At 38.6% G+C, this 23,951-nt stretch overlaps 1 protein-coding gene and 1 long non-coding RNA gene across 22 annotated transcripts in view; one reads left to right on the top strand and one right to left on the bottom strand.

Moving 5' to 3' along the window:
* Positions 1 to 23,951, bottom strand: part of LOC116230888 (uncharacterized) — a 51,395-nt gene that overhangs the window by 7,984 nt on the left and 19,460 nt on the right. For 4 of the 14 annotated variants that reach the window (XR_016469613.1, XR_016469615.1, XR_016469620.1 and 1 more), the window contains 7 exons: positions 23,656 to 23,737; positions 22,496 to 22,603; positions 22,098 to 22,217; positions 21,288 to 21,430; positions 16,664 to 16,777; positions 15,195 to 15,314; positions 13,911 to 14,309 (listed from right to left, as the gene is read on the bottom strand). This is a non-coding gene — a long non-coding RNA (uncharacterized LOC116230888). The other 10 variants (XR_016469624.1, XR_016469623.1, XR_016469616.1 and 7 more) reach the window with 10 other exon arrangements.
* The window catches only part of TFDP2 (transcription factor Dp-2), a 53,402-nt gene that overhangs the window by 15,361 nt on the left and 14,090 nt on the right, over positions 1 to 23,951 (top strand). For 3 of the 8 annotated variants that reach the window (XM_031596299.2, XM_031596300.2, XM_090147333.1), the window contains exons 3-10: positions 1,719 to 1,785; positions 12,994 to 13,097; positions 15,386 to 15,507; positions 16,857 to 16,904; positions 18,344 to 18,506; positions 19,068 to 19,214; positions 21,067 to 21,135; positions 22,610 to 22,761. In XM_031596299.2, the coding sequence (XP_031452159.1) occupies positions 1,719 to 1,785; positions 12,994 to 13,097; positions 15,386 to 15,507; positions 16,857 to 16,904; positions 18,344 to 18,506; positions 19,068 to 19,214; positions 21,067 to 21,135; positions 22,610 to 22,761 (872 nt within the window). Of the gene's footprint in view, positions 1 to 1,718; positions 1,786 to 11,313; positions 11,485 to 12,993; positions 13,098 to 15,385; positions 15,508 to 16,856; positions 16,905 to 18,343; positions 18,507 to 19,067; positions 19,215 to 21,066; positions 21,136 to 22,609; positions 22,762 to 23,951 lie in introns of all 8 variants that reach the window. The other 5 variants (XM_031596303.2, XM_090147335.1, XM_031596302.2 and 2 more) reach the window with 4 other exon arrangements.

Below are 23,951 nucleotides of genomic sequence, written 5' to 3'. Positions count from 1 at the left end.
GCTCAGGTACTTCAGTTTTGACCAACATTTCCTTAAGTAGCATATCCATTAAATCATCTAAACGTTCCAGAGAATGCAATGTAAATATTTGAATTTTAACAACTGCTGGAGAGTCTCATTGGGCTGACAGCACAGAGGTGTGCCACTGTCAGGGCTTCACTGAAGCACACTGGGAGATGATGGGGAACGTACAGCCATAAATCCCAAACTGAATGTTCAGAAGTGAATAAATTGCAGTTCTGCCTTTGAAAGACGTTCTTGGGAATCCTAATTCTTCCCTTTCTTCTGGAGTAAGTTGTGCCCTTATATCTAACACTTGGTATCCAGCCTTGTTCCTTTAGTGAAGTTCTGATTTAAATTCTCCTATTTGTGTTTTACAACTTCTCACAGAGGCAGGGTGCTTATGGAGAAGCCAGTTCTGTATTCCCTGTGTGTAGGCAGTAGTGTGATGGGAGGGTGCGGGCTCTTTATGGTGGCTTTGCAGCTGGAACATCCTTTCGAGGCTCTGTGCTGTGTGAGTCACTGAACTTTCCAGCCCTGATTTCAAAGATCTGTCAGGAACACCTTGTGCACATGTTGTCAGGGTGAGGGCTCGCCATGCCCCTCCTGCAGGAGCAGTCACCACAGCCCTGCCCTGGGCACAGGAGGATGGGTGCCTGCGGGCGCTGCTTGTCCCCAGGCAGGCAGAGGCGCTGGCAGCAGACCAGCACCCATCTCTGCTCAGCCCTGCCCTGCTGCAGTGCCACCATTTGATTTGTGTTCTCTAATTAGATATGATTACAATTCTACAAGTGACACTAGCAAATGTCCTATTTTTACCGCATACATCTGTAAAATAAAGCAAATACTTGATCCTTGATAGCACAATTGTTTTTGCTTATCTTGGATTTTGTCCTAGTCATTTACTGAAGCATTTACATTTTATAGTATTTTTTAAAAGATTTTCTGGTAGTTTCCATAATTGCCTGCTGGAGGAATCGTGCTCTGATTCTAAGCATGTTCCAGAGGAGTTCAGTCACGTGGTGCTTATCTCAGCTTCCATCTTGGAAGCAAACCAAGCAAACCTTTGTTCACTAAGGTGCTACAGATGCAATGCTCTAAAACGTTGGAGTGCTGCATTGCTGCTTGCTGCTGCTGGGTGCATGCCTTACTACCTGGGACTTGGGGACTTTCTGTCTCTTCCCTTCCTGTCTAGGAGTGGTGACCTTGTGTTTTTCTAAACAAAACAAACTCCACCTTTCTGTGCCTTGTGTATTTGCCAAAATTAGAGATGCACTGTTCTGAATATGTAATTTACTCTGTGTAAATTATCTCTAAAGACCAGGAGACGTATATAATATACATCATAGTCGCATCTCCTCAAACCTGTGGGCTGTGTAGTGTTGTTGGTGGCAGCTGCCTTGTAAGACTTGGAGGGGACAGTGACTCAGAAGATAATGTGCTTCTTGGGTCATGTATAGTACAGTATAAGAATATACAGGGACTTGGGTTTTCTTAGTTAAGAACTTAATTAAAAATTTAGTTAATGTCTTCATTTATATGCAGTCAATGTCTTGGAACCTTGCTTCACATATCATGCTCTCATTAGGCTCTGCAAGCCATAGGATTATGATGTTTCAGCAGTGCAGAAGAGATTACTTTCATAATACTGTTAGTTGCATACTGGAAAATGTGGAAAGGTCTGTCATATTTTAAGACTTGAAAAATGTTTTGTTCAGGTTGGTGTGACTTCCACAAATGGAGACTTGAAAGGATTTATAGATCAGAACCAGAGTCCAACAAAAGGTAAGAGAATTCTACCTGCATATGTAGTAGAGAAGCATACACTAAGATTTATTTCTTTCTTATGTTTACTAAATGAATTTTGCTGCTGATTTCACAGCACAGTATGTGTTGTTTTGGGATGCTCAGAATTTAGTTTCTCAAAATGTAGTTTCTACAGCCACACTGGTAGATATGATGTGTTACAAATATCGTGTGCTTCTGATGTCAAAGTTTACAGAGGCAGAATAGGGATGGTAGTAAAAGCAATTAAAGTGTAAAATAAGCCTTCTGTTTCCTTACTTGATTGTGAGTAATGTGATGAATTTCCTATTTCCCACCCTAAATTTCCTAGACTCTATTGTAGTCATCTTCCCAAACAGGAGTGGAAGTTGTTGGCTTACTTCTATAAGTGACTGGACAGCTTAAAGTAATAGTTTTGTCCTGTCCAATTTCATCTTACATTCTTGGTGAATCACCTGTGACCAGTGCATCGGCAATCATAGTAGCTATAGATTCTGATGAAATACATCTGCAAGTCCTCTAAAGTACTGGAAGAGTTGGATTTACAATTTGTGAAATGCCTCAGTGGATCTGTTTAAGTAAATGTTGTTTGCTGTTAATGTAGTGCAATAAAGAAATGCATGCACTAGCTAGAAGAAGGATTTTTGGGTCTTCACAACAATTTAGATCTATCAGACTTCAGAGTCAAAAAATGGAAGAATCTAGACATAATTTGTAGAACTACGATAGGTTCCTTTTTTTCTAAACTGTACCACCACAAGCTGGTTTTAGGTCTTGGAGAGGTGCTAGGCAATGGCAAGATAATTAACTTTTTTGTTTCACTTGTTTTTGATTATTGTGTCATGAGACTAAGCAAAAGACTGAAGTTCAATATCTTCATTTTCTGAAGCAAGCAATTAATTTGTTCAGAGAATAAGTGATCTGAATAACTTCACAAAGCAGAGGATGTTACTGTTAGTAGTAGTACCTCAGTCTTACTGCTCCTAGTCTTTATTATATTTTGCTTGTGGGATGGTCAATGTATTATTTACCTCTGCTCTTCTGTATTTTCAGAAATATTATGCACTAATATTATTTTATGTATTTATTTATTTTACCTTGAGATATAATTAAAAATCTCTGCCATCTCTGCTGAGATATTACAGCTGCTGCTGTTCATGATGTGCCTTCACCATGGTCTTGGACTGAAATATGATGGACTTATGATGTGTTCCAAAGTAAAAGAGAGGTCATAGAATGGCTTAGTTTAGAAGGAACCTTAAAGATTCTCCAACTCCAATCTCCTGCCATGGGCTGGCTGCCCCACACTGGATCAGGCTGCCCAGGACCCCATCCAACTGCTTCCAGAGATGGGATATCCATCTCACCATCCTCTGACTAAAAAATTTCTTCCTTATATATAACCTAAATCTCCCCTCTTTTAGTTTAAATCCATTTCCCCTTATCCTATCACTACCAGACTGTGTGAAAAGTGGGTCCCCCTCCTGCTTGTATGCTCTCTTGAAGTACTGGAAGGGTTGCAGTGAGGCCTCCCCCAAGCTTTCTCTTCTCCAAGCTGAACAAGTCAAACTCAACCTATCTTCATAGGAGGGGTGCTCCAGCCCTTTTATCATCTTCATGGCTCTCTTCTGAACCTGTTCCAACAGCTCCACATCGCTCCTGTACTGGGGGCCTCAGGCTTGGACACAATATGCCAAGTGGGGCCTCATCTCTCTCCCTGCTGGCCACTCTTGCTTTGATGTGGCCCAGGATACTGTTGGCCTTCTGAGGTGCACACTGCTGTCTTGTGTCCAGCTTTTCATCCATCAGGACCCCCAAGTCCTTCTCCATAGAGCTGCTCAGTGAGTTCTTCTCCCAGTCTGTAAACATATCTGGGATTGCCTCAACCCAAGTGCAGCACCTTGCACTTGGCCTTGTTAAACCTCATTAGATTCTTCTGTGCCCACTTTTTGAGCCTGTCCAGGTCCCTCTGGATGGCATCCCTCCCTTCTATTGTGTAACTGCACCACTTAGCTTAGTGTCATTAGCAAACTTGGCTGAGGGTGCACTTAGTCCCACCATCTGTGTCATTGATAAAGATGTTGAAGAACACCAGTCTCAAGACAGACCCCTAGGGGACTCGTGACTGGCCTCCATTCTGACATAGAACCATTGACAACAACCCTCTGGCTGCGACCGTCCAATCAATTATTTATCCACCAAATAGTCCAGCCTTCAAATCCACATCCTTCCAGTTTAGAGACAAGGATATGGTTTGGGACCACGTCAAAGGCCTTGCAGAAGTCCAGATAGATGACATCAGTTGCCCTTCCTTTTTCCACCGATACCGTGACTCCATCATAGAAGGCCACCTGACAGGTCAGGCAGGATCTGCCCTTGATGAAGACATGTTGGCTGTCTTGGGTTGCTTCTTCATCTCTCACGTGCTTTAACATCTCTTCAAGTAGCATCCATCCCATAAGCTTCCCAGGCACAGATGTGAGGCTCTCCAGCTTGTAGTTCCTTGGTCCTTCCTTTCTCCCTTTCTTGAATATGGGAGTGATGTTTCTCTTTTTCTAGTCATCGGGGACTTTGTGTGACAGACATCATTTTTCAAATAGGATAGAGAGTGGTTTGGCGACCACAATCACATCAGATGCCATTTGCTTAAGGCATGCTCTAGAAAACATCACACCCTCCCAACAACCTGAAACAGTAATTCTGCAGCTGCTGTTGCCATTTATCTTCCCTGTGTTGATCTGTAGCGCCTTCACACTGCTAACCTCTTGGTATTTTTCAGGTTTATTTTGTTTTATGAGAAATTAACACCAACTCTGTTTAGGTACTGCAGTTTAACAGGCAAGTCTGAAAGTACTGCTATGTCACTTCTGCTGATTTTTAAATCTTGTTTACCGTTCCTGAATAGGTTGGCAGGTCATTTGTTTTATTTGGTGGTTCCATTTTCCTACTCCTTGCTTGCTTCCTGTGCTTATTGAATACTGTGGTGATCTTGCTTTAGCTTTTTCACATCAGACTTTTTAGAGTATTTTCTGTAGTTTTTAATTCTTGTTAGTAGATGATAGATATCTGAATTTCTCCTGTAGTTCAGGAGAATCTAAATGCATTTGAGATTTACAATGAGTTTGAATACTTTAAATGTGGTGACTGCAGATTAAAGCATGTAAATCCAAATATGTAATCCTTGTAAAAGACTCACTGCTGCATTCTGAACAAAACTAGATTTTACTTCTCAGGCATCTGTAGAAGTATCTGAGTCTTGTGGAACATTATCTCAGAATGGTGTTTGCTTTTGTTTAGTGAAAAAATAGAGAAAAGTAATTCCTAGAGACACTGCTGGGACTTGCCATTGGCAGCTTCCTGGCTGAACTCTGCTTCCATTTTGTAAAACTTTGCTCTTGGATCTCCCAGCCAACCTTACACATCAGAGTGCAGGTCTGAAAGAGGAATCCTGAGTCAGAGCCCCAGGATAGGTCTTCTGTATGCAGCATTTCTTTCTGCATTGCTTTTTTCCTTTGTGATTACCAGCTTACCTTTCTGGAAAGAAAAAAATAAAAAATAAACAAGTGTTTTAAATAGTGTTAAAGGGCTACAGTAAAAGAGTATACCAGTGGTAAGAAGATTGTCTGAATCCTGCAGCAGGTGCTGATTGTCGGTGTGCTGATCCACTCCTGTGCATGGTTAAATACTGAGTTGCTCTGTGGCAGAGCCCGAAGCTTCGGCAAAGCCCTGATCTCCTCGTGCTGATGCCAGGCAGGGACACACCTGTGTTGCCGCTTGGTCACTTGTCCCAGAGCCCACGCCAGGTTCAGGTCTGTGAGGGCTCAGCTGCAAACTAAGGAGCCCTTCGCCTGCTCAGGGTGCAGAGCACCAGAGCTGCAGAGGTGTCTCACTGAGGTGTGCTGTGTGCACAGAGGCCTACAGCCAGAGCATGACAGCCTGTGCTGCTGGTCATAGGGCTGGGCAGACTGGAGGCAGCTCTGTGGGAAGAGCCACGTGGTGCTGCTGGGCCCAAACTGACTGAGCCAGCAAAAGGTTGTGGCAGGTGCAGTGGCACCATACCCGTGTGTATGCCTGTTTTGAGAGGAGGGTGCAATGAGCCAGGCTCTATCAGTGGTGTCCAGCACCAGGAGAAGAGGCACGGGGTGCAAACTGACACACAGGAGCTTCTCTCTGAGCACGAGGAAGCGCTTCTGTGCTATGTGGGTGCCAGAGCACTGCCACAGGAACCAGAGAGGCTGTGGGCCCCCTTGGCGGTGCTCAGAAGCTGCAGGTGGCACCTGCGGCAGGGCCCAAGCGGGTGAGCCAGCTTCAGAGGTCTGCCAGCCTCAGCTGGGATTGCGTGCAGGGACTTGTAACTTTGCTGGTTTTGCTGAGAAGAGTTGCCATGGGCTTTTTATTTTTGAGATATGAGCTAATATTTGTCATAAACTGTAGAAGTTGAGATCTGATAAGTACAAAAACAACAGCAAAATGACTAAGAAAAGCAACGATTATCGAGGCTTGGTTTTAGGAGAACGTTTTTTTCCCCCCCCAGATTTCACAGCAGAAAACTGCCATTGAGAATTTGGTTCAGAAGAAGATCCAAATGTCTCTTCTATAAGCAGGTTGTTGAATTCATAACTCATAGCTGCTGGTAGGAATGAGGAGGTAATACATGTGATACAACTAGAAATATGACTAGGAAGTACTAGCTTGTATTTGTTAGGTTGTGTTTTTAATTGCACTGTTTCTAGGATCTAGCTTTGACATCTTTTGAGCTTACTTTAAAAGTACTTGGCATACATGACATTGAATCTCATTAGTTATATCCACAGATAATTAACCTAGAGAACAAGATTAATTTGCAGTAACAAATGCCCTGAAAATTAAAGAACTCTGAATTTGTGTCTGTCAAAAATTTTATAGAAGTTATTTGAATTATATTTTGTTATCTTTCACATGGAATGCCTTTGTAAAAGATGAGATTACTTCACAGCTAATAGTTCTGTTTGCCTCCTAAGCAAAATCTGTTGGCTGACCAGTTCTGTACATGAGTGAAGACCTTGGCAATGTATCCATTTATGTCTGTGAGCAGCAGCTGACAGTCACTGGTTACTGGGATGTGCCGGAAAGAAGCAGTGGTTTTCTGCTGATTGACTATGAGTGATACATTTGATTCTCATCTTCAGATACGCAATGTAGACTAGCACGATTTTGGTGAATCCTACTGTACTTACTACTTTTACTGTTACTATATTCTTAGGCTCTGTGAATTTACATGGTGCTTTCCTTTCATTGCTGTGGAAGGAGAAGGGAGTCTGGCTCTAGACCACCTGTCATGTAACAGGGTCACTGAATCTGATCAAACTGCAATTCAAATTGCTTTGAGAGGGGATCTTAGTTTTTAATACAGCTTAGCAATTAATACCATTAATTTCAATAGTCTTTTTTTATGCAGTTCCTAGTCTTACTGAGTCCTGATGCTGTAATCTACTCCATGGAAATAAAGTTTTCAACACCGAGTCTGTTCTTTCCTAATTGTGAGCACCAAACACCTTACTCGTATGTTTCAGGTGGTTCTTGTAGGACTGGTGTTCTGGGTGCAGACTTTTCAATGCACAGGACTGCCTTACAGTTATGCTGCTATAATGGAAGCAGTATGACAGATTTCTCATTGTGATTGTGGTTTTTTTTCAATGTTTAATTACATATTTCCAGTTTCCTCCCTCTTGTGATTTGATCTTTTGCTTGTTTTTGTAGAGATTTTCTGTGGGAACAGTGCCAGTGAAAGTTGTGCCTGGGCAATCACAGCTGCTTTTAAACATTACCCTTTGCTCTGTGGCAGCACGGCTTTGTAGGTGGCTCAGTAGTTTGCTGGACTGGAGAACAAGTTCAGTGGAAAAATACCCCACTTCTCCCCCTTGCAAAAGGAAGGGGAAAAAAAAAAAAAGGTAAATTCACTGCATAACCATAGATGTGGCTGTGCTGGCCTGGGACAGGAATGAGCACTGGGTGATGAGGGCTGTTTAAATGCATTCTCTGGTGCTGCTGCGTGTCTGACCAGACCTGTGCCTCTGGGGGTTCCAGCACAAGGCCTGATGAGCCCTGGGGAGTTCATTGTGTGCTTAAAGAGATCCGCTGAAATGTCCAAGACAACAGAACTGGTTATCACTAGGCCTGCATGTGGTATTTTGAGACCAGTACAGCTGTTAACTCCTATACATTTGTTAGAAAAATGTACAGGTCAGTATATCACTGCTTGGAGTGCTATCTGACCCTTTTTTTCCTTTTTTTTTTTTTTAATCTTTGTTTTTTACACACTTCTTTGACTTTATGCATTTCTAGATATGTATATGCCCCTAAAGACCATGGAATTTTCCAAGTTATGCTTATAGCTTAGAGTGTTTGTGCAGTAAACAAATGAAGAAATGTACTGAAAGAACATAGGAAAGTTAATACTGAGGTTTTCTGTGCGCTTTTATAATTTTGTGCCTTCATCTTCCTAGTTTTGGAGATCTTTCTTAGTTTAGTAGAGGAGCCTAAGGAAACATAAACATCAGATGCAAAATAGCCATATTTCGTAACTGTGAACTTTTTTCTTTGCCTGTCAGGCAATATTATTTAAAAGGACTGTTTATTGATACACTGTAAAATACCAGAATACTTCCAGGTTGTGTTTTGTCTAAAAATTCAAAGTGTCTTTTTGTTGACGGATGCTTTGTATGAGACTCCAGCTGGTGGATCTGTGTTTCCCATTAGCAATGGTTTCCTTCAAACTGACTGCAACAGATTCTATAAATTCTAAGATTTACATCATTTCTGATGGTCTTTGCAAATAAGCTAACGGATGTACTTGAACAGGAAATTTGCTGATACCTCTTCAGCTCTGTGTTGGTACAGGATTGGATGTTGTTTCTGTGAAGTTACACTATTTAGAATGCAGCGTGAAAAAGTAAAAGAAGCCTTGTGGGCTGATTCATTGGTGTGTGATGTAAGCATGTGTGTGCACGTGCATGGGTAACACTGTTCTGTAACTGACTGAACTCATCTGAGTTTCATTTGTGTGTGTGTGCAGGTAACAACATTTTGCACAGGCCAGCAGGCATAATAGTTAGTATTTATGCTTTTCTAAATATGAAAGAACAGCAACACTATTTTTTCTCCAGAATAAACAGTACTATTGGTGACTGAGTGATGGAAAAACAATGTGAAGCAGCAAAGTGCTTGTGTTCTGAGAGAATCAGGCATGTCCACTGACAGATTTTTATCTTGAGTTTGCTTCAGTGGCAAGCATGCTCAGTTTGTGGTGCCGTTAAATATTCTGTATTTAAAGCCTCTCTATGGGAGTTTTAACTCAGTTTCTTTCCCATGTGCTCAGTTTTTCATAAGTAAAATGGGAATAACGACACCGACGTCTTTTGTGCTTTGTACTGCTGAGAAACATGATGTAAGAACTGACTATTATTATACACATCATTCTAGTTCGATCCATCTCTGCTGACCTTTTCCATCCATGCTGTAAGATTACCTGACTAGGAAGCTCAGCTTACCACTGTCTGCACTGCCCTTTCACAGTGATTCGGTGCACCGTTTGATCGCCATATGATGGGCATTATTAAGACTTGCTGTTTATATGGACACTGATCACATTTAAAGCCTTTACAGCTGCTACATGATAAAGTATATATAATTTGTTTGGTGTTATTGCTACCTCAAGTTGAATACAGAAATCTTTTGTGGCTTTTTTTTTTATGATTTGCAAACAGCATGACTTCTTTTTTTGTACTTTTCATAAATAAGACTTGAAGGAATTGTTCCTGTTGATGCTCACTGTTTTGTAATGCAACCTTGCCTTCAAAACTTTAGAAATTACCAGATCTTCAGCAAGGAGGTGAAGTAACCTCAAAAATTTGGTGTAAAACCCAGGTAGTTGTCTTAGGCAATGCCAGCTCTCTTGCTGTAGTTGAATTGACTGCTTGCAGTTAGCGGTGATGTTCTCACTGCAGTGGCTCCACATCTCTGCAGCAGCTGTGTCCCACAGAGCTGGGCTGCTGCAGGGCCTGGGCTGGGCTCAGCAGCTGCACCACTCTGTGCAGAGGAGGAGTGACACTGCTGATAGCCATTGCAAAATGTGCTTCGTCAGGTTGGGCTGCTGATGTGATTGATGTATTTGGAGATGCATTACCTTCTTCTATGAGAAGAGATGAAAATCTGTTCCCACTGTTAAATGTTTGTAGCATTTTAAAATATTTGACATACTGATACGGGTCACATGAGTGTTTGGACTACTATATTCTTTCTGAAAAAAAACCCTAGGAAAAGGAATATTTTATTGATAATTAATTAAACTTTATCATTTTTTCAGCCACTGAGAAAGATGCAGAATGAGTGCTCTTACTGTGCAAAAGTTTGTTCTTTCTTTCTGTTCATGGTGGCTTAAGAGGCCTCACTTATAAGAAGAGACTGATCCCGTTGCGTCTGTGTAGGTATTAAAAGAAGTAAGGTCTCTGTTACTAACTCAAGCCAGAAAGGCTCTTGTACATACTTCATATTTAAGCAACTGTCTTTGTAAAACCGTGATGTAGTTATTCGAACAGTCCTTGTATTATTAACACTGCTGTGGCCATTACATTTATCTAGGTGATCTCATAAATGAAGATAGCAGTTATCTATTAACTCTTAACCAGTATTTTTTCCAGACCTGCTGCTACAGGTACATCTGGTGGTTGTGTGTAGTGTTGCCTGTAGGTCTCTATTATTAAGCTACAGTTTTCAGACTGTGTGTGGGCAGTACACAGGATTGTATGTGTACATGCATATACACTAAAAACTACTGACAGTGGCTTACAGTCTCCAAGCCACGTGCTGAGAAACACAAACCATGTGCACAGATTGATGTAGAGGTCAGTGAGTGGACGTGTAAATGTAACTGTACACCAGCAGTGCTAATTGCACAGTGCATTAATCGTACATGTTTCAGTCTTGTGTTCTGAAATTTTACACATTACAGTCCTTTGCAGCCCCAGAAATATGCTGAAGATGACTGTGTGATGTAGCCCAATGATAAACTTGAGGCTAAATGCCAACATTTCAAAATGGTACTGTGCTTTAGCATGTGACTTTATCAGAGGTGCCAAAGGAATAATTTGTTCTGTGGTAAGAAAAGAGACAAGGAGAAACAGTATGAGAGCTCATCTTGGAGAAGAAGGTATGGAAATGTTCAGGTGCAGCAGTGGGGAAAAAAAAAAAATTACAACAGTACCTGGGAGGTGAGCAGCAGTCCATTGACAGCAACATGCTGCAGTGAGATGGGTTTTGATGAGTGCCAGCACAACTTAATACATCCTCAGCAAAATCCTCCAGCAAAAGTGAAAAGTGGCGAATACTCAAGTTAGAGAGCTTTTTAAGCTCAGCATATGAACAGGGTGTATGTAAGTTGTGAACTGCTCTGTACTTCATCACTACCTCAGGAGGTTTTCATACTGGAGCAGAGATTTACTCTGGGGTTTGGATTTGCAAGTGTGTGGTTTGTTATCTTTTTTCTTCTAGGTGAGTTAGGTGAATAAATTCTGAAGGTGTCCTCAGATACAGATCTGCCTTTTGGAAAAGCAGTATTTAGTAGCAGCATTACTCCAGGTACCAGAGGGATTTGCACAGAACATTCAAACATCCTCGTCTCATTGTGAACAATTCTATTATCTCTGTTCATTTTTTATAAAGGTGAGAAATTAAGTATAGCTGCATTCTTCTTATTCCTGTGCCAAAGAAAAAGAACATCCTTTTCTAAGCATTTTTTTTTTCCTCTCAGGTTGTTTCTGGTTTGTATTACAGAGCTCTTACAATGCTGAAATTACGGTTACTTTTTTTCAGGGCAGAATGTGGCTTTACTAAAAAAAAATCAACTCCCACAGTTCAGGATTAAATGAAAATAGGGGGCAGTGCAGGTGAACTAGCACTGTGAGAAAAGACATTGGTAACAGAGATCTTATCTGGACTAAGCTCAATGTTTGCCAACCCCTGTGGCAGGAGGAGGGCAGGGCTGGTATCTGTGTTGTGCTGAAGGAACTGTCACCTCAGAATGCCTTTAGTTTCTGTCTGCTAGTGCCAGAGCCTGAGGAGCTCTTAAGGAGTCAGTCTTTGTCCTTACGGCTTGTGACCTCAGTTAGGTCCAAGGTGGCTTTGTGGATTATGAGGCAGCTCTTCCTTGTATTTCATTCTGCATCCAGACCCACCACTCTAACACCTGATTTTGACTGAGGCTGTGCATAAGAATGCAGGGAGCTGTTTGATTGATTTGCAGATCTCTTGCTTTGAAACTGTCAGACAGATAGGAGCTGCTACTGCCACGTGTCCGAAGGTAAATGAGTGTTTTCACCACTTTGAGTGGCTTGTATACAACGCTTGGAGTATTTATGGGGTAGTGGTAGTGCTGCATGACAGTTCTGATTAAGAAATTAAGTCTGAGTAATCAAGATTAAAAGGTAGAGTATGGAAAAAGGGAGTAGCAGCAGCATTTGTGAGGTACTCAGCAAACAGCTGTGCTTCTTTGTATGAAGGCAGGATGAGTTAGATCTGTAAGCAGTGCAGGATCATGGACGTAATAAACATCTTGTTACGGACACATGCTGGGTTGGAGATGGAGTGGTTGGCTTCACCCTGACATCCAGCCACCTGCAGTTACTTCAGGTAATGTGCATCTGTGTCATTTAATCTTGACCGTGACACAGATGCACTTTTCTGATGTTTTAGATACTTCAGCATAGTCAGAAGTGGTTAAAGCTGAAGACATGTAGATACATACTTTGTGTGTATGCTTGCGATTGTAAGTAGGATTAATAAATATATAGACTTGTTTCATTTGGATTCTGTCATCCTTGTAGGTCCTTTCCAACCCAGGAAATTCTAGAAGTCTAAAAGTATACCCAAGAGTTTTTAAGCTGGAGTGTATGGTGGGCTGTGTGCCCTTCATCTTAGGCTAGAAGAAATTCTTTCTGTAAATAAAATACTAATACATAATGTTAATGGTAAATTAAAGAAGCTTAGCAGTTTTGTGAGGTGTCCTTGTGACATCTGCTAAGAGTTCTGGTGGCTGTTCTGTGGCAGTGTGTAAGACAGAAAAAGTTAACTTGATTCCAAAATGTAAAAATGATGTGAGAATTCATCTAAGTGTTTTTTGTACATTACAAAGGAAGAAATTTAAAACTGTCTTTTTATTGCCTTATTTTTTAGGTAATATTTCAGTAATCACACTACCAGTTTCCAGTACCAACTCCCCAACAAAGATATTGCCAAAAACCTTAGGACCAATCAATGTGAATGTTGGACCCCAAATGGTAAGTTTTGCAATGACAGCAATGTGAACTCGTGTGACTAGATATATAATTCCCATTTATGTAATATGGAAACATGGAAAAAGTGAAGATGTGGGCCTTGCTGGAACATACAGCCTTAGGTGTAAGCCTGAAGTATCCCACATGGATGGGAAGGTGATGACATGTAGATGCAGCAATCTGGGCATGCCAGGATTACAGCTCCGTAATTATTTATAAATTTATTATCTAAATATATCAGATTATCTTTCTGGCTCTGACTGGAAATTGGAACAACTTCACTAGCTGACATTTCCACTATGAGTCAAAAGTATATTAAAAAAAAATAATTACCAAGAATGTTAATGATACTCTCTAAATATTTGAGCACAATAAATAATTGCCAAGAATAGAGGAAAGCAGTCAGTTAATCCACTTTCCTCTTATTACCACCTTCTGCTAAAGGCACTGGTTTTCTAAAATCACCCTTAGTTACAGGTAGGTTCTATAGCAGGTGAAAGGGTATAAGTTACTGCACGGTAGGAGACTTCTTATTTTATCTCACTCTCCTGTTCTGCTGAAAGAACACTGTTTTCCTTCCATTCTTTACAAAGTTAGATTTGAAAATCTTACGGTGTCTGACTCTGCTCTGTGATGCTGTTCTCCATTGGATTGCCGCAAGTGGTCACTTACAAGCTCCACTTAAGTATTTCTGGTACAAATTCTGTCACTAGTTGGTGACAGCTAGTCCAGCATTTGAATCTCTGATGGGTTGTAGGAAAAAGGAAGAAGTTTTGGTGTAGGTGCACAGCTGCATGTTTTCAGATTTCTGTACAGCAAAGTAAACAACAGCAGTGAATATCAGTACTCGACATATTGTAATCTGTCAATGCTAGAGATACCTCTTCTCTATAAATGTCTATTTCCACTAGATGGCACCATGATACAGAAAGAAATGTCTGTCTTTAAAATACACAAACATGATTTTGTACCTCAATTTATTAACCTGGTTGTCAAAATTATAAGGACATAAAATATTCTTTTTATGTTAAATTTTCTTTTGGATTTAAAAGACATCAGTAGAGCAGTGTGAAACCTATGAGTGGGTGAAACATGAAGAAAGGAATTTCAGTATGCAAAATATTTAAAATCTTTTCTTTCTGACGTGTCTGCTACATGCTGGCAGAGCCATAATGCTCACTTCTTTATCCACTTGTCTCTCTCTATCAAGCCTAACTGTAACACAAAGGATAAATAAGATAAATTTTGTTTATTCGGGATAAAAGAAATACATAAATGTAATTATAGTTTGGTGTTAGGTGAGATATAAAGTACTGCTTAGTAAATTAAAGAAGCTGGAAATTCTTCAGATAATATTTTTTTTTTATCCTAGTTGCTTAAACGATATGAATGGACACCAAATAAAGTGTCTGCCATGTGCTACTTATATGGGCGTAGAAGTAGTAAGGGAAAGGACCAAGTTTAACGCATTTGTTTCTCAACGTATCACTAAAAGCAAAATAAAGTTTAAAAATAAGTTATGAGCAAAAAGCATTCTCCAAGAAGCTTTTGTATAATTGGAATAAAAGGAATTTTAACATATTTATTTTAGAGATTAACTAATAATACTGTCCCATTTTTAAATACTATCTACATTCTACTGGCAACCTGTGTTAAAGAATTAACTTAGATGTGAATTAGCATTGAGAGCAAGTGTTTTTACTGTTAACAACCATTGTGCATTGAATTTCAACAGCTTTGAATCAATGTATTGTAAATTCTTTTTCTACAGTACAGATTTCACAGATTTTCACAGATACAGGCTTGTACTCTTAGCTTGTTAGAGGGCCTGGAGGTCTTGTGAATGCTGTGAACTGCGGGGAATAATTGAGAGGGATCTCAGATTATCTTTGGTAGCAAATACAGATAGTTAAAAGAGACATTGGGAATGAGGCTTTTCTGATTCCAGTAATCAACAAATTACCTACATTCACTCTGGAAGAAACAATTAGATGCATATAGGTACAAATCCTATCTGCTCCACCTAGTAATTATTCCTGTTTGTCTAGTTCTTGTTTATAAAAGTAATACAGTAATAAGATACAATAAGCAGAGACTTACCAGTATTGTAATTTCTCTCCTGTGTGAAGATCTAAGTACACCTCTTCTGTGTATTTCATTTTCAACTTACATCTGATTTACATTTGTACATCCTTCGTATGAATTCTAGGATATGTTAACCTGTTTTAATCAAAGATGTGGTTTTTGTTGATATTTTATTTATTTATTTATTTATTTTCTAAATTTTGTAGATAATAAGCACATCACAAAGACTGACCAATTCAGGAGGTGTTCTGATTGGGAGTCCGTATAACCCAGCTCCAACGATGGTGACGCAGACACACATAACAGAAGCTACTGGTTGGATTCCAGGGTAAGATTTTGGCTTATTTATTGATGTTTGTGTATCTCTTCTGATTTTTTTTGTTCCTTTATTTATGCTATTCTAGCTATACATTAGCTCACAGCTTCTCGTTCTTCCACAGTTAAAAAGAATACACTCCTTAGCATTCAAAGTGCTTCTGATGTCTTAAGCATGTGAACACAGAGTTATACACACTAGCTGCTTCACTGTTTGTTTTTGTTTTGTTTTATGGAAATGTCTGTTCTTGTGTGACAGTGGAAACAGGTGTGCAGTTTGGTTTTCTTGCTGAATATGTTTATCTCCTCAAATAACCTTTTAATTCACTTAGTAAGCACCATGGACAGGGATTGCTGCTAGGAAGATGTTTGCAGGTGAGATTGGTCAGACTGAAGGTTCTGAATTGCACAGCCAGATACATGCAAGCTTTCACAGAGCCATCACTTTAGTTCAGCTCTCTTCATTAACACTGTCAGCTTTTTAGCTATGTGTGTATCTGCTGTGAGACTGCTTTGGAATAACAGAGTAGCAACATTAAGTAATGTACTATGACAGTTCCCAAACACTGTACGTTACCAGCTGCAAGAGTAAGAGACAAGGTTGGAATAAAGCTTCTGAAATCTTCAAGACGCAGCTAATAAACAGACTATAAGAAAATTGGCAATGATTAGCAACTACTACTCCTGTGCTAAGCCCATGTCAGCTGCTACTTCAGAGTATCACTCTGCTATGATACTGTCAGCTCTAATATGTACATGTGTCTATAGTTTGCATGTTGCTTTTTGTTTAAAGATACCAAAACATTCAGTATCAAGTAAATATAGGACCTGTTTTCTGCACTGTTTGAAAGCACTTTATTCCACATAGTGCATTTGTAAATAGGAATTTTCAAAGGAGTCAAGTTCTCCTTTTGGATGAGATTTGGTTGTCTAGCTTATATCAGTGTTTCCTGTATCATCGAATCATAGAATGGCCTGGGTTGAAAAAGACCTCAAAGATGATCTAGTTTCAACCTTCCTGCTGTGGGCAGGGTCACCAACCACTAGACCAGGCTGCCCAGAGCCACATCCAGCCTGCAATTCCAGATGAAGTCAGTTCCCTAAAAGCATAAGGCTAACATGGCCTAACGTGACATGGTAAAATTGGGAACAAAACTTGTATTTCTTACCTGTCTGACAGTGAGCTCAGACAACCTCCAAAGTCCTCATTTTTTTCTTTCAAATTCTGTCAAACTGTGTGCTGTCTTCTTCCGTCAGTAAGCATTGAACAACGCATTATTTAGCTAGACACCAAATACATTTATTTTATTGATCAAAAAAATGTTATTTTAACATAAGTAAGCTTGAATCGTCTTTTCCTAGGGAAAGAAAGAGAACTCGAGAATTTATAGAATCAGATTTCTCAGAAAGGTGAGTATTATTGAACTTATATTTTATGTGCCTATAGCTGTTTTGCTGCTTCAGATCTGCCCTTCAGAGAGCTGGCTGTCTAATACCCACTTCAGTGAGTTTTCACTTCTCCCCGTAAAAGCTGCAGTGTGTTATTCTTTGTAGTTATGATCTGTTGCTCTTTGCTGTATCACTTTCTAACATTAACCTTTATTATTTATATTTACTTATGATATGTTTACATTTTCTGCTACAGACCAAATTGAAGTTGTGAAAAAGAGAGAAAACCATAACATATCTTTAGAAACAAGATTTTCAGTTTGCTTTCACAGCTTTCAGTGGGACAAATACTTGTAACCAGATAGCTGGTTTTTGCTTCCTAAACTACCTGGAATGCATTCAACTTGTTTTCTTTGTTTGCCTATCAGTGATGACTCAAGTAATGCACAGGTTTTAGGAGCATTTTCTGTTTGTTTGTTTTGCTTTGTTGTCTTTTTTTAATCTTTTGCTATTCTTTTCTGTTTTTTCTTCTGTCATTTTTTGTATTGTTGTACTTTCTTTAAATACATTCAAAATTTTCAAAAGCATTCCTGTGCTTTTATGTTTTTCTTAGCCTTTTACAGTTGTTGGAGCTGGGTCTACCTCTGTAAAATAACACTCCTCCCTGAAACTATCAATCAAATCAACTTCTACAACTGTAGTTTTTTAAAAAAGAAATTCCACTGAGAATTTGAAATGCATGCAAATAATTCCAGTGTTTTCATTAAGAAATGCAAAGACAAAAGGTTTTTTTTTATGTAAGTCTTGCATATTATTAGGTTGTTATATTAGTATTTTTGCTTCCAAGTGTCCGTAATATTATTAGTCAAGTATGAAGTAAGATTTGCAGTCTTGCTCAAGAATACTTTTTGAACTTACTGACATTTGTCTTGTTAATGTAACACCTCTGAAGAACATTTAATTGAAAAGTAAATCAAAACATGTAAAATTATAATAGCTAGATTTAAAAACTGATCTGAAAAAATGCAGTGAAATTATATGCAACAGGAAATAAAATAATCTTTGTAGAGTAAAACTTAACTTATTGATATAAAATTTAGAGAATCAGTGAAAATAACCTGGGCTTCTAAAAGTGAGGTATTTCGAAAAAAAGCATTCAGCCTAGGGAGAGCTGAGTGCTGCAGCATCGGCTTCAGTTGAAAACTTCCATAAAGGGGAGCAGCTGGGGAAAAAGCAGGAACTGGATTTTGAGTCATGTAAGAACCTGCCAGGAGTGCACGGTGCTGCACACCTCAAGTACAGGGCCACTCTTACTCTATTCTACTTCCTGATCTTTCCTTTCTTATAAACTAAACTCTTGTATTTTCTTTTTACTCTTGCAAAAGCTAGACATTTTGCTGCATAACAAAGTAAGCTTATTAAATTTCAATTTATAAAAATGATTACTTTTCTCCTTACAGTAAAAGAAGCAAAAAAGGAGACAAAAATGGGAAAGGTCTGAGGCACTTCTCCATGAAAGTATGTGAAAAAGTTCAGCGTAAAGGAACAACCTCATACAATGAAGTTGCTGATGAGCTGGTATCAGAATTCACAAATTCCAACAGCCACCTAGCTGCGGATTCGGTAAGCAAATGTGGGGATATTTTTTTTTTCTACCACTACAAAATTGGCTGGTTTATGAAAGAATTCTCTGCCTGCTGGCTTTGCGCTATCCTGACACATCCCATAGTCTCCCTCAGTTAACTGTCTTGTAAATATAATGACCTACTTTTACATTATTTATATATCAAATTTCTTTTTAAAATACAGAATTAAAACTGAGAAATACAGTCTCTCTAAATTATAAACAAAATAGAGAAGTCTGCCAAGAAAAAAAAGAGAAACCCACTGAAGGCTGCTTTACCCACTGTACGTGGTCTTGTTATGCTTTTCACCTGTAACAGACTTGCTGTGATGGCAACTGCTGCTCAGAGGCTTCAAGGAGGTTGTAAACTTTCCTTTGTGAACAGACATGCTTGGATGTGATATCCAAGCAGATGACAGTATTGTTTTACTATCACTCTGACTTAAAACTGCTCTTTTTGTCTTTTAGCGATGAAGAATGTGTTTCTTGGTGGGTTGGTTGTTGTTTTTTTTTTTTTTTTGAGTGCTTTAATTGTTATCAGTGCTGCATTGTTCTCTTAGCAGGCTTATGATCAGAAAAATATTAGACGGAGAGTTTATGATGCCCTTAATGTGTTGATGGCAATGAACATAATTTCAAAGGAGAAAAAGGAAATCCGATGGATTGGTCTTCCTACAAACTCAGCTCAGGAATGTCAGAATCTAGAGGTAAAGTGAGGTAGATGCAAACTTATGTATAGTTCATAAGTCATTATAATGGAGCTGCTGTAATTCAAAAGAGGTTTCTTTTCCCCATCATTTGAACCTGACTGGTTTTCATTCTCTCACAGTATGAAAATACACGTTTTGGTATTTGACTAAACTGAAACAATGTGTTTGTTATGTGTCTGGTTTTGTTTCAATTTAGTATAACTTAGACAAATTTCAAAAACTGTTTACTTTACCAAATATTCATTTGTTGTATCAGGGATAATTTTTAAGACTTAAAGTCTGAAGTAACCCAAAGTAAACACAAGAAAGTAAAAAAAAAAAAACCAACAAAAAACAACTTATTTTGTCAGTATAACTGACAACATAACTGGCACTATACAGCATAAAGTTGAAGAGAGACCTATTTTGCTATTTGTGTGCATGCTTGGAGGGGCTATTAAATGGAAAAATAATTTTCACTAGGATGTCAAATACTAATTGTGAGCTAGCAGGAAAAAAAAGTTTTAATTATTGGTTATTTCCATTGTTTTTTTTCAGCAGGCTAAGAGTTACCATGTTTTTGCAGGCCAGAATTTATATGCACAAATGTTGCTTCTGTTTCAGGCCAAACATTCCATAAATATAAAGCACAAGTTACTGCATTTGCTGCAAAATCCCATTGCAGCTATCTGTAAATATATCTTAACGTGCATTGTATTTGTAATACTTGTGACATTAGCTGTCCTAAAAGGGGAGGGAAGTGGTATGTCCAGTACAGGACAGCTTTTTCTTCAGGATATATTTATTGTCTTCCTAGACACAATAAGAAAAAAGGTTTTAGAAATTTGGCTATTACAGCAACTTGGAAAATTCATCTTCTCAACGATTATGCTTTGCAAATGATGAGATGATAATAAAATAAAAAAGCATTGTAAATAGGGGATGTGATTAGTCCAGGTAAGTTTTAATATATTGTTTCAGTTGAATGGAGAAATAGTTTAAAACTGAGAACAATGTTTCAGCTGCAGTGGCAGAGCTGGCATCAATAAGATAATGAGGAAAAATACCTTTTGAAGCATGATGGCTACTGCCCATTTTGTTAGCATTTTCCCAGAACAGTGGTTGGTTACATCTGCAGTGTCAGTACGCATTCATTACTATTACTGACCTAAACACTGCATTTTTAGGTTGAAAACAACTTTGTGTTGTAAATTTAACTAAACTGTTACAAGAAACAGATGATGTGCTAATGTAGGAAACATTACTGCTGACTCTTTTTGCTTCTGAAATACCATTATTTCTATCAAGTCTCAGATGAACAGTCCAAACAAAGAGAGGAAGTGGCTGGAAAGATGCAAGTGATGACATTTTTATCTGGTAGCTCACAGCTGGGAGAAGAGGGGAAGGGATGCACAATTAAAAAAGAATGCAGGGCAAGAGGGAAAAAAAAATGCAAAGCACCCCCTCAAGTATTGGTGCTAGTCAGCACTCAGTGGACAGTACTGAAGAGTAGGAATGGGTGGAGAAGAGATGCAGTCTCATAGGGGCTGGTTCTTTACTGAAAGTAACACTGTTGATAGGGAAAGACAGTGTGGTTTCTCAGTCCTGTTTTTTAAAAATAGTCATGAGACAACATAATTTGTCTGAAAAAAGCAATACAAGGTAAATATGTGGTATATATAGTAAATGGGTAGGGCTGAAAAGATTGGAAATTTGCTTACTGTACCTGGAATTCACCACTTAGCAATAGAAAGGGATTTTTTTTGTAAAGGTGTTCAGCACACTGATGTCACTGTAAAACCTGTTCAGTCTGGCACAACGAAGCAGACAAGGTAACTAATTAATTATCATGATGCATTTGTATTTTAAGATAGAAAAACAGAAGCGGATTGAACGGATAAAAGAGAAACGAGCCCAGCTACAGGAACTGCTGCTGCAGGTATGTGTTTGATTATCTTATATAATATAAATGAAATTAACCAGTAAGAATCCAATGCATTAGAACCTCTTAAATTCTTTAGCTATGATGTACGAGGGAGAAAAAGTTTCATACTTGAGATCTTTCAAGTTTCTAAGTTGGGAACTACTCACCCTGAAGCCCTGGTTCATTTTTATCCATTCTAAAGCAACATGCTGCATCTGTGTGCCACAGCCATTTTGTAAAGGTTCTGCTGAAACTACAAGCATTAGTGGAAATTGGAGCAACTCCAAGCCCCTTCTCTGACTAGTTCCTACTGAAAAAAAAAACTCATTGTAAGCTATGAAATTTACAGCTGTATGTGTGTAGGTACATACTAAATTGTTCTAGGGGAGAGAGGAATTTCTGGATCCTAAGAATGAAAAACTGGCAAATGCAGCTCTTGTAAATTCTTAGAAGCACACAAGAAGACTTAGAGGCAACTTGTATTTTTGCCTTCTTTGCAGAAATGTATTTCAAATGCATCCTTAGAAATAAAGTAACATTTTATAAGTACAGTTAGGAGCATTGTTAAATAAAAGCACTTATGTATGGGCATTCACTATTTAAATGCAGTCAAACTTCTGCATGAAGTTACTGGCAGTAAGGCTATTTTTCTTTCCCTGGTGCAAAGATAATGATGTAGTTTTCAGCCAATATTCATGGAAACTAAATAGCTGGCTTCCCATCCTCCCCCTATTTAGGACACAGTTCTGATTCCAACTCACCTAATAAATTAGAAGCTTCTCTGATTAACATGAAATTATCCTGATTAAAATAACACAACTCAGATTCTCTAACTATTGGTCTGAAAATGACAGATTTGCCCTACCCTTACTATCTACAACTGTAATTATATTCTTAATTATGTTCACTTTCAAGTGATTGAGCAGTCCTTAGGGATTTTGTCTACCTATCTTCCCCCTAAGTATGAGAAACAGTACCTCAAAGTGGGTGAGTACATGGACTTCCAATCCCTCAAATAACGTTTCTTAAAACCACGTATTTTTCTGCATGGTCCAGTATGGCAAAACAGTAGAGAGGGGCTGATGTCACAGCACCTGCTGAAAATGGAGAATTTCAAAATGTATTGTTTTGAGTTTGAGAAAAAGAGGGTGATGAATGAGAAGGGGAAGGAAGTATGGATCAGGAGAAAGGCAGAATGCAGTAGTTTTTGTTAACTTTTGTTTCAATGTTAAGTCGCTCTTAGTCTGAGATAATTACACATATAGGATAACAGAGGAGATAGATGTCTGACTGCAGAGCTTTTTCTAAAGGGGTGAGGAAACATTTTCCACTACACACCATTGTTTCACGTTGGGGGGAGATGAGGAAGATATACCTGACGGAATGTTACTGGAGGCACTGAGAGTTGGTAGACAAGAGCTTGTAAAGTTCCAGTTCCTGGAAACATTGATGTCTTCATTCAGTGATTGCTTTTCCTTTCTTTCTGCAGCAAATAGCATTCAAAAACTTGGTACAGAGAAATCAGCAAAATGAACAACAAAATCAAGGCCCCCCAGCCTCAAACTCCACAATACAGCTGCCTTTCTTAATCGTCAACACTAGCAAGAGAACCGTTATTGACTGCAGCATATCAAGTGACAAGTAAGTGTTTGTGGAATCAACTTTTAGAATTTTATTTTCTTTGTGGACTTGAATTATTCTCTGAACAAGTGTGAGAAGCTTTCCCTAGTTTTTGTAAAGTAATAGTGCATTTTGTAAAGTAATAGTGCACTTACAGTCACTTATTTCATGGGTACTTTGGCTCAGTTTGGTGTTTTCATTTTTATGTTTAATCCAACTACAGTAGTAACAGGAAAAAGTTTATAACCATTGTTTATACAACTGCTAGTTAAAACAAGCTGACTTACACTGTTGTAAAAGGCACTTAAGGCTGACATTTCGAGGAGCATTCATGCACAGGACAGAATGACTTGAATCAAGTTTTATACTAGCACTGCACTAGCCATTTTATTATTTATCTTATTATTTTATTTTAGCCATTTTACTAGCACTAGAAAGCTGATAATGAAAGGTACTATTATATCATTGTTAATCCAATCATAACTAATTGACTAGATGAAAGCAGGTGGTTTTGCTTTTTTTTCTGTAGGTTACAGAATTTGTTCTGTAGTATATAAATGCAGTCTTTAACTGTACTCAGTCAGTTAGCATGCATTGTCATGTCACTTATCACCAACATGCCCAAAGCAGTATTATTAAAACATGTAACTAAAAAGAAAATGTAATTAAAAAATAAACATTGTTTTAATACTGACTTAAAACCTACTGTATAGTGTAAGTCAAACAACTTCCTGAAATTACTATAGCACCAAAAGAACAGACAGTGACAAATATGACACTGTTTTGTTTCTTGATTCTGTGTTGGTTTGGGGATTTTGTTTAGTTCTTGTTTTTAACCAATCAGCAACCCAAGTAATAGGGAGAAGTTAAAAAGATTTTGATGTCCTGTACATAGACTGGGTAGTATGATGTCACCTGCTGCACAGTAGTTTTCTTGACTCACTCAACATGGAACAAGATAATCTGTTTAACGTCACCGGGCCACTCCACAGTAGGCCTTAAAAAAAAATGACTGAAGACAAAAGATTTGTTCATTAATTTGATAACAGACTGAATGCTAAGGGGGAAAAAAAAAGCAAACCAAATTATTGTTTATTCTACTGAAAGGGAACAACAGATGTATACTACTGGTAAAAATAAGAAAAGTTATTCAAGGAAATGAGCAGTTTGGTCAGTGTTAGTGTAGTAGATGATGACATAAGAGATGACGT

Source organism: Phasianus colchicus, chromosome 10 (assembly GCF_987193195.1).
Source record: "Phasianus colchicus chromosome 10, bPhaCol1.hap1.1, whole genome shotgun sequence".
NCBI lineage: Eukaryota > Metazoa > Chordata > Aves > Galliformes > Phasianidae > Phasianus > Phasianus colchicus.
This window is presented reverse-complemented; position numbering and strand designations above follow the sequence as displayed.